This window comes from Diabrotica undecimpunctata, chromosome 6, assembly GCF_040954645.1.
Source record: "Diabrotica undecimpunctata isolate CICGRU chromosome 6, icDiaUnde3, whole genome shotgun sequence".
Classification (NCBI taxonomy): Eukaryota; Metazoa; Arthropoda; class Insecta; order Coleoptera; family Chrysomelidae; genus Diabrotica; species Diabrotica undecimpunctata.
In genome coordinates, this window is record NC_092808.1 from 115,209,455 (window position 1) to 115,219,740 (window position 10,286).

The 10,286-nt window shown below is 32.6% G+C and overlaps 1 protein-coding gene across 2 annotated transcripts in view; it reads left to right on the plus strand.

Moving 5' to 3' along the window:
* LOC140443772 (uncharacterized) overlaps positions 1-10,286 on the plus strand; it is a 126,075-nt gene that overhangs the window by 94,542 nt on the left and 21,247 nt on the right. For both annotated transcript variants that reach the window (XR_011951262.1, XM_072535205.1), the window contains exon 3: positions 2,970-3,145. Coding sequence is in view for 1 of the 2 variants with exons in the window: in XM_072535205.1 (XP_072391306.1) it covers positions 2,970-3,145 (176 nt within the window). In the remaining variant the exon portion in view is untranslated. The remainder of the gene's footprint in view (positions 1-2,969; positions 3,146-10,286) is intronic.

Below are 10,286 nucleotides of genomic sequence, written 5' to 3' on the forward strand. Positions count from 1 at the left end.
GCAAATTTCATAGAATTCTTTAAGGCTTAAACTATCTCAGAAGTTAAATGCATATTGCGTCTTCATCGAAATTATTTACAGAATAAACGTTTGAAAAAGGGATATGTTTTTTTATTCTCTTACTTATAAACAATTGTCATAACTTCTATGCTACAGACTACTGTACGTACAACCATTGGATAGCTGAAAAAAAAAACTCACATTACAAAAAAAACCTTCTATGACCAATAGGACCGAAGTTAGGGACTATTTTTTAAAAAATCATATCTCTAATATTTATAAACATTATACAGATTAATTTGCACAAATTTGGAATGAAAATCTAAACTTTATATTGAAACTTATAGCTATAAAATTCATCAAATTTTTCGAAATTTACAGCCCTTCGAAATGAAGGAACTTTCGACAGATCGACATAGGAAAGTGGAGGGGACAACTGTTTCAGCTCCGTTTTTATTTTTTTCGAGATGGGAACTTCAAATTGAAACACGTAGGAAAAATTTACATTATCTCGACTTCCATTGCAGTTAGAAGCCTCTTTTTTTTAATCTGGGGTAGCTCGTCGAAATATGAATAACAACATAGTTTTCACTGGCCGGGAAATATGGGAAACCTAGAAAAAATTGAGTCCATTTGAAACTTACTTTTTTTTAATTTGGCTGGAATAGTTTGTCGCAGTAATGATAATAATGACATGATTTTCACCCCCCCCCCCACTCGGAAATATCGGAAAATCCCGGAAAATCAACATAATTATAATTGTATAATTAATATAAGGAATATAACAATATAATGATAATGAATATATAAGTATTATTACATTATTGATATATAATGAAAAAAAATATATGTTGATTTTTCCGAGATTTTCCGAGATTTCCGGAGGGAGGAAAAGTAAGTTTTTACGGTGAATTTCAAATGGACTCAATTTTTTCGAGGCTTCACATATTTCCCGGCCAGTGAAAACTATGTAGTTATTCATATTTCGACGAGCTACCCCAGATTAAAAAAAAGAGGCTTCTAGCTGCAATGGAAGTCGAGTTAATGTAAATTTTTCCTAAGTGTTTCAATTTGAAGTTCCCATCTCGAAAAAAAAAAAACGGAGCTGAAACAGATGTCCCCTCTACTTTCCTGTGTCGATCTTTCGAAAGTACCTTCGTTTCGAAGGGCTGTAAGTTTTGAAAAATTGGATGAATATTATAGCCATAAGTTTTAATATAAAGTTTAGATTTTCATTCCAAATTTGTGCAAATTAATATTTATAATGTTTATAAATAATAGAGATATGATATAGTCCCTAACTTCGTTCCTATTGGTCATAGAATGTTTTTTTTTAAATGTGAGTTTTTTACCAGCTAACCAATGGTTTTACGTACAAGTTTGTAGCTTAAAAAATATAGAAGTTATTACAATTGTTTATAAGTAAAAAAACACCCCTTTTTCAAACGTTGATTTTGTAAATAATTTCGATGAAAACGCAATATGCATTTAACTTCTGAGATAGTTTAAGTCTTAAAGAATACTATGAAATTATCTAAATGTGTCTAGCATCATTAATAGAGCAAGTTCATTAGTTTAAATATTTAGCCTCAGGGAAAAATAAATTAAATAACTTTTAAACTATTTGACCGATCGGGGGGAAATTTCGCACAAATTTAAAAGACGGTAATTCCTCGATGTTCAAATGTATTAATAACATTTTATTTTGTTAATAATAAAATTAATAAAATTTATAAATTAGTGCAAAAAACTGCTTTTTTGCAAATATCTCCGTAAATTATTTATCAATTTTAATTTAAAAAACAGAAAAATGCTAAAATAAAGATGTTCTTAATATAAAAAAATGATATAAATATTGTTTATGTAAAATATAAGGGAAGAAACTTATAGACAAAAAATCAAATTGTGACCCTAAATTATTGTTTATGTTTTTCATCTATTCGTCATCTAGTAACCCCTACCTATGTCTTAAAAGCTTCAGATATCTGCGAACAATTTTTCTACCTTTTTTTTAACCAGACTGGTCTAAAAGTATGGAAGGGGCGGCGATGCAATAAATTACAAATGAACACAAAAGATTGTTTATGCACGCAAATAACTCGAGTGGGTTCAAAGTACCCATCTTGTAAAAGACGTAAAAATTGCCAATTTTACAATAGTTATTACGTACATGACATTTACTTTTGAAGCTATTTTCTTGTGGCATTTTAAAGTAATTACTATTTAAATAGGAATAAACCACAATTAAAGGTTAAAGTTAGTTTATTGACGTTTCAATTTCCACTTCGGAAATCGTTTTCAAAATACAAACATTAGTAAATTAAACAAATTTTGTTTTTTTTTGTTAAAACAAAATTTTTACCTTTAATCGTGGCTTCATCATCATCATCATTCACTAGCCTCCAACGTCCACTGCTGAACATAGGCCTCTCGCATGCTTTTCCACTTAGTCCGATTTTGCGCCATCTGAATCAAATTGTGGCTTATTCCCATTTAAATAGTAATGCCATTTACCTTTTAGCAACAATTTTATTTTGGGTGTATATTCAAAATAGCCGGTCGCTTCAAGCATTGTTTTAAAGAGAAGAACCCCATTCTACACAAATATGCTAATAAACATTTTTGTTTAAAATTATCTCAGCTACATTTTTCATTGGAACAATTTTTGTTATACGGCTGACAGATTTTTAATAAACCAATTTTTTCCGTTTTCCTCCTACGAGGGGGCGTTTTAGGGAGAATCTGGGGGGTAAAAGTGGTAAACTTTTTTGCATTTTTTTTAGAGTCCCAAAATTGACATTCTCAGTAAAATTCAGCGTGTTCCTATAATTTTTAGAGGTGGTATTTTCGTCTCTGACTACTGGAGACATTCGTATTTAAGAAAAAAATTTAAACAGTGTCCTGGTGTAACGCATGCTTTATTTAAATAAATTATTATACCATAATAAATGTTTATAATTTATTTATAGATGGATGCGGTTGGTGTGGTAAATCCATTGATGATAATACTGCCATTTCTTCTGGTGCATCAGTATTCTGTTCAGAACTCTGCTTTTCACAATCCAGGAGAGCTAACTTTAAGAAGAACAAGACTTGTGATTGGTGCCGCCACGTTAGACATACTATATCTTACGTAGATTTTCAGGTAATTTACTTTCATACTATTTATTCTAAATAAATTGTATAATTAGATAACAATCATTTTCTTTCTTAGAATTATACCAAACTTAATTCCAATTACAGGTCTTATCTAAACCTTTTCCATCATGTCCTCTTTACCTTTCCTGTTTTATTTCTGTAAGAAAATTGATACCCGGAATTTTTTCTTATTGTCTGATTATTATTTCGCTGTTGAATGTGCTCTAACTAATTTAACATACTCCCTGATTTTTGCGTCGACTCATCTAAACTTTAACTAATGTATTCATTTTTAGTTTTCCTTTTTTCTCACTTTATCTATGTAAGCATTATCGTTTTAGCAACATAACCTTGGCTGTTTTCTTTTTTTACATTTAGTGCAGAACTTTCAGAAAAGGAGTACTAAGCCCGGATGTAAACCAACTCAATTGGAATGAATTGGTACTCGCTCCTATTATACATAACCCAATTTTCACATACTCTCTGAAGACTCCGTTCTTATTTCTGTCCAACACAAAGCTTTTCTGGGTACTCTATTTTTATTTCTATATTATCTATTAGCTCCTTTATAATGAATATTGTAATTGTTGTAATTTTCATCAAATAAATTTCAACTGATTTTCAGATATTTTGTTTCTCTATTTATTCATTTATTAATTACTGTCTTTCATATTTTGACGAGATGGTTGTGCTTTGTGACTCTTTTGTATTTTATCTAGTGACGCAGATCTTAAAAAATAAAACTTCTCAGTGCCAAATAATTTTAAAGTAATTCAATTAATATAGAATGTTGTGATTTTTACATAAATTCATAAAACTAACGTTGATTAAACGTATGCCTGACGTTTATTAAAAAGTTTTGTAAAATAAATTGTACTGTTCTGACAGTTGACAACGCTGAAGTAGCCAACTTCTTCAATGACCTACTTTCCCAAATCATTCTTCTAACCATAAGGCGACAGTACAAAAAATTGCAAAGCGCTTTGAGGAAACTGAACGAGTAAAAAAAGGCATTCGAACAAGTAGACCAAAGACACAATCTTACGTTGGAAAGCGAACGTAAAATAGAAAAGCGTTGTCTTAAATATACAAAGTTGTACTGGACTGTTGGAAGAAATTTTACTCTCCTCAGATTTAAGCTACTATTACCGTCTAGAATGCTAAAAAATTACAATTAAACTTCTTTTATAGTTATTTAACTTTTGAAGATTACAACAATTTTTTCTGTTGTTTTTCCATTGTTCGTGTATTTTAAAGATGGCGCTAAAAATTTTTCGTCCAAAATTGACTGCTCCATGGCGGGCAGTTAATCTCTGGAACGGCAAATCTGAAACATAAAATTCTAGAAGAGCTTTAAAAAAGAAGTGTCATTACGTGATAATTTACCAGAAAAATTAAAAATTCCTAAAAAAACAAAATGGCGGACATTTAAAAACAATGTTCAAAAATTCAGTCACAAAAATTTTATTATTTTTTTTGGTCAAACTGTAGTAAACTATCATATAAAAAATTAAAAGAAAACACGATGTATCAAGGTTTATTAAAATTAAGCGACTAGATCCAGAAATTAAAGATTTTGAGAAAAACTACGGTTTTAAAACTGGCGGACAGTTAATCTCCAGATCTAGTCGGTCGATTTTAATAAACATTTTTGCATTTTGTTTTCAAAATTTTTGTGACTGAAAAAAGTCGAAAAAAGGTAAAAGTTTTCAAATGTCCGCCATTTTTTTTTACAGAATATCCCATTTTTCTGGAAAATTCTGCTCAAACTATTACGTAAAGTTACTTTTTTTCAAAAAAATCCTCCTTGAATTTTCTATTTCAGATTTGCTGTTCCAGGGATTAATTGTCCGCCTTGGAGCAGTAATTTTTGGAAGAAAAATTTTTGGCGCCATCTTTAAAATAAAGGAGCAACGAAAAAAAAATAAAAAAAAATTTGTAATCTTCAAAAGTTATATATAATACATAAAATATAAAGAAAAAACAAAATATTTATTTACAAACAAGTCCTTAAGCCAGACCTCATTTTCTTAGAAGATTAATTTTATTTGATCTTCTCCCGTTGATTTTACTTAAGGTAATATTGGTATTGTATATTGTTACTTCTATATGGTTTGTTCTTCTAAGTCCTCTTTAATTACTTCTAAGTGGACAATATATTTTTCTGTTTCAATAATTTGGTTTATCATTTTATAAGAAAAAGTTTGTCTTCCATTCAAAAAACATCTTAGCATTGATCATAACACTTTTGAATCAATAATTTTATTGAATACAAAGGCTCTCTCGTACCTTACAATATTTCCTTTATTGCAATTATATTCGAATATATACTTAAATTTCGAAAAAAAACTTTCAAAACATGGCTCATAATCTTTTCAGTCGGGTTTTCGGAGAGTTTGATCTAAATCGGCCCGTTACTGAGTATCCCAATTGTTTAGGTTTCCTAACATGACAAAGAAGAGTTACAGGACAATGTAACAATGAAAATAATGTGATAGGCTGTCATTTACTTTTCGCATCGCTGTACAACGGACCTTTCGACTGATTAGCAGTGATTTCCACCCTCTGCTCCTGAGAACTTTACCACATCAAACTTAACTTGCTCACACCAAAGTCTGATTTTGACACAACTACTACCCTGTATCAAATCTAGGTTATGTTTATTAATGTCGACAATACTCCCCATGTCACGATATTTCACCTAGGTTTCTGTAAGATTTTTTACGGAATACTCTTCTAAGGCATGCCTACTACACTCCCCTGTATCGCCGCTACCTAGTTGGGGGCTTGTAATGAGATATTAAGATATTAGAATTCATAAATAATCTTATCATAAATAATATTGTTCGAATTAAAATAATTGTTTTAATGTGATTAATAGCAGAGTATGTCAATTTCAAAATATCTGAGTTACACTCCAAATTCAATCTTGTACGATCAGCAATATTGATTGTTACTGTGAATTAAATAATGAGAATCAAAGGATCACAGCTCGATGTTCTTCTTCTTCTTGTAGTGCCTATCCGTTTCGGATGTTGGCGACCATCATGGCAATCTGTATTTTGCAAACTGCGGCTCTGAAAAGATTTGTGGTTGTTGTATTGAACCACGAACGTAAATTTTTCAGCCAGGAAATTCTTCGCCTTTCTGGTTCTCGTTTTCTTTCTTCTTTTCCTTGAAGAGTTAATTGCAGCAACCCATATCTGTCGCTGTTCCTCATGATGTGACCGAGGTATTTAATTTTGTCTGTTTTATTGTGGTTAACCACTCTTTTCCTTTTGCATTCTTAATAAAACGTCCTGGTTAGTAATGTGGTCGGTATAGGATATCTTTAGGATTGTACGATAAAGCCACATTTCAAAAGCCTTAATTTTCTTACAGGTAGCGTCTGTGAGAGTCCACGACTCAACTCCGTACAACAGTATAGGAAAGATATAACATCGTAGTAACCTGATTTTTATGGGTACTGATAAATCGTGGCATTTGAATAGCTTAACCATTTTTTGAAATACAGATCTTGCTTTCTCTATCCTATATTTTATTCCTAGGGAATGGTCCCAATTTTTATTGACGTTCATACCAAGGTAGGTGTATGTTTTTACTCTTTGTATTGGTTGACCATTCACACTGATTCTTTCAATTTGCTGTTCCTTCTTAGAGATCATCATACATTTTGTTTTCTTAATGTTCAGTGAAAGTCCATATCCCTGACTCGCTTCTGTGGTTCTATTCATTAACTACTGGAGGGCTTTATAATTGTCAGCGAATACCATTGTGTCATCCGCGTATCTAATGTTATTGATACATTCTTCGTTAATTCGAATTCCGGCTTCAACGTCTTCTACTGCTTCTTGAAAAATTTCCTCAGAGTATATGTTAAAGAGCAAGGGTGATAGTATACATCCCTGTCGGATCCCACGTTTTTTTTTTTATTTAAAATTAACGTGTCTCGACAGCTTATGGTCATTGACACGGGTACAGTAGTTTACAACATTATACATATTTTATATAGGTATAGGTACAAGAATTTGATATGAACATTTTTTTTATAGAATGGTTAAAACAATATAGCTTATCACTATGCACTGTTTATATTAGCTGAATTAAACTTGTTTCTTTTAAAAATCTAAGAACACTGTCAAAACGTTTTGGAACACTGAGAATGTCTTTTAGATTTCCTTTTAGGCCGTGCTTGTTTCTGGAAGAATCATACTGACAGCAGTCCACTATCACGTGTTTGATGGAAAGAACGCTATTACAGTAGTGGCATACTGGAGGGTTTTCTGATGCCATAAGGTATCCATGTGTGAGACGTGTATGCCCTATTCGTAGTCGGTGAATAACTGATTTTTCTTTCCTGTTCATAGAGGAGATATTGACGCGAGATAAGTTGGGTTGAACGTCATGCAGCTTAGTTTTTGTTTTACTCCACAGGTCCGCCCATGAGCTGAGGATTTTTTGTTTTATCAATATTTTAAGATCCGTATGGATTTGGACCTCTTTGAAGGCTACGTCAGAAGAACATGCTGCTTTAGCGGCTTGGTCTGCGTTTTCGTTTCCCAATATACCAACATGAGATGGAGTCCAGATCATTATGACTTTTATGTTAGCAGAATATAGTTGGTTACAGATGGTGTGGATTTCCTGGACTAGTGGGTTTTTCGAGAAAATGCATCTTATGGAATAAATCGAGGAAAGAGAGTCAGTGCAAATGGCGATTTTTATGCTTTCATTTGAAGTAGGATGGATTGGAGTCTTTAATGCTTGGAGTATTCCATATAATTCTGCGGTATAGATACTACAACTTTAAGGCAATCGCACAGAGCTTCTTGTCGTCGTCATTGTGGACACAGCGGAGCTACAACAGTCTTCATTCTTAGACGCATCGGTGTATAAAATTTCATCAAATTGTGTTAAGTTAAGGATGTTTTGGAAGGATTTTCTAAGGATTGAGTTTGGGGTTTCTATTTTGTCGAATCTGCATAAATCAGTATTGAATATTGGAAGATTGTGCATCCATGGAGCTGTCTTGGGGGTATAAATAGAAGTAGTATTGGAAAGGTTGATGGAATCTAATAAAGGAGATAATATTTGTGGTAATGTGAGAGACTGATTGGAAGCGTTTGCTGGGGGAGGTTCTATGGGGATCCCACGTTTGATTTTAATATCATCGGATTCTTCTGACTCTGTACGGATAGACGATGTTTGATTCCAGTAAAGATTGCTAATAATTCTTAGATCACAGGTGTTTATTCCAATATTTGTTAATATCTCCATCAGCTTGTCGTATTTTACTGTATCAAATGCTTTATGGTAATCAGTGAAGCATGCATAAATATGGAGTTATATCGCTACTGCGTACACTGCGTTCACAGCGTTCCGAAAACCAAATTGTGTCGGGTGATTTTTTCTTCGCATAGTCTATATATCCTTTGAGGTATTATTTTCAAAAATAACTTTAAAATGTGGCTCATTAAGCTGATGGTCCGGAAATCATTGCAGGATACGGATTTTGTTTTCTTTGGTAGAGCAATAAACGTTGACTTCAGCCATGATCTTGGTATTACTCCGTGTAAATATATGTCATTGAATATTTTTGTTAGTCATTGAGTACCGTCGGTGTTAAATAGTTTTATGAGTTCAGCATACGCATTGTCAGGTCCAGGAGATTTGCCATTTTTTAGTTGTGATATTGCTTTTTCCACTTCATCTGATGTGATTGGTAAGTGGTCATTACATATGTAGGACGGGGGTTGTTCGGACCTATTATCATCAAAGAGTTCTGTATTTCGATATGCATATTTCTTGATTTTTAACTGTGATGATGTTGCCCCATATTAAATGTATCGTGTTTTTGTTCCAACAACTCTATCTCTTCGCACTGTGTTTCTAACCAATTTTCTTTGGCCTTTCGTAGTTCGGTTCTTATTTGTCTCTGAATATTTTTGTACATTCTTTTGTTATTCTTTGATTTTCTTCTTTCTTCCATGAGTTGCAGTATATTGTCATTCATCCAACTTTTCCTTTTCTCTTTATTTTCTATTAGATATTCTTCTCTGATCTTAAAGGTTTCACATATATTCTGGAGTGATTCTTCTGGATCATATGTTTGCTCCATGTTACTTAGCTTTTCTGAAAAAATCCATGCGACTGTCTCCTTTGTTTCCTTATCTTTTAGTCTTCTCATATCACATTTTTTGTTACCATTCTTTTTTGGAACCTTTTTAAATCTAAACCTAAATATACCAACAACAGGAATATGATCTGACGATACGTCAGCACCGGGGTAGATTTAACTGATAGGCATCCATTACGGAATCTCTTGTTCACCATTATGTAATCAATTTGGTTCCTTCTTACGTTTCCTGGTTGATCTTGCGGACAAACCCAAGTATACAAACATCTTGTTGGTAGTTTGAAGAACGTATTTAGTATTGCAAATTCTTCTTCCTCTAAAAATAGTTTTAATCTTTCTCCCCTTTCATTTCTCTTTCCTAGACCAAAATCATCAATTAATTCACCGCTTTTCCCTTTACCAATTTTCGCATTCAAGTCACCCATAATAATAGTTATATCTTCTCTTTTAATTTGTTTAAGTGAATTTATCAACAACTCGTAGAATTGCTCTACCCCTACTTCTAGTTTATTGCTGGTTGGGGCATACACTTGTAAAACATTTAATTTGATCTGAGTAGTATTCAGTTGATTTTTTGAAAGATGCTGAAGATCTCTTGGACAGGGCACGTGACCAACAACGAGGTGCTAAGAAGAATGGGTACTGAGAGAGAACTCCTAAATATTGTAAAAAACAGAAAAACGAGTTATCTAGGACATATTTACAGAGGAGAAAAGTACAGCTTCCTACGATAATGGAAGGGAAAGTGGAAGGAAGAAGAGGTCCAGGAAGAAGAAAATGCTCCTGGTTGAAGAATGTAAGAAACTGGACAGGCATGGACACAAATTCGATACTAAGAACAGCTCAAGATAGAGAGCAATTTGCTGTAGTTATAGCCAACCTTCAGTAATGGAGAAGGCACCTTAAGAAGAAGTATTCAGTTGGATTATTATTAATCTTTCAGAAACAGGTATAACATTTGTAGAATATTGACGTAATTAAGGAGATACGATTACTCCAACCCCATACATAT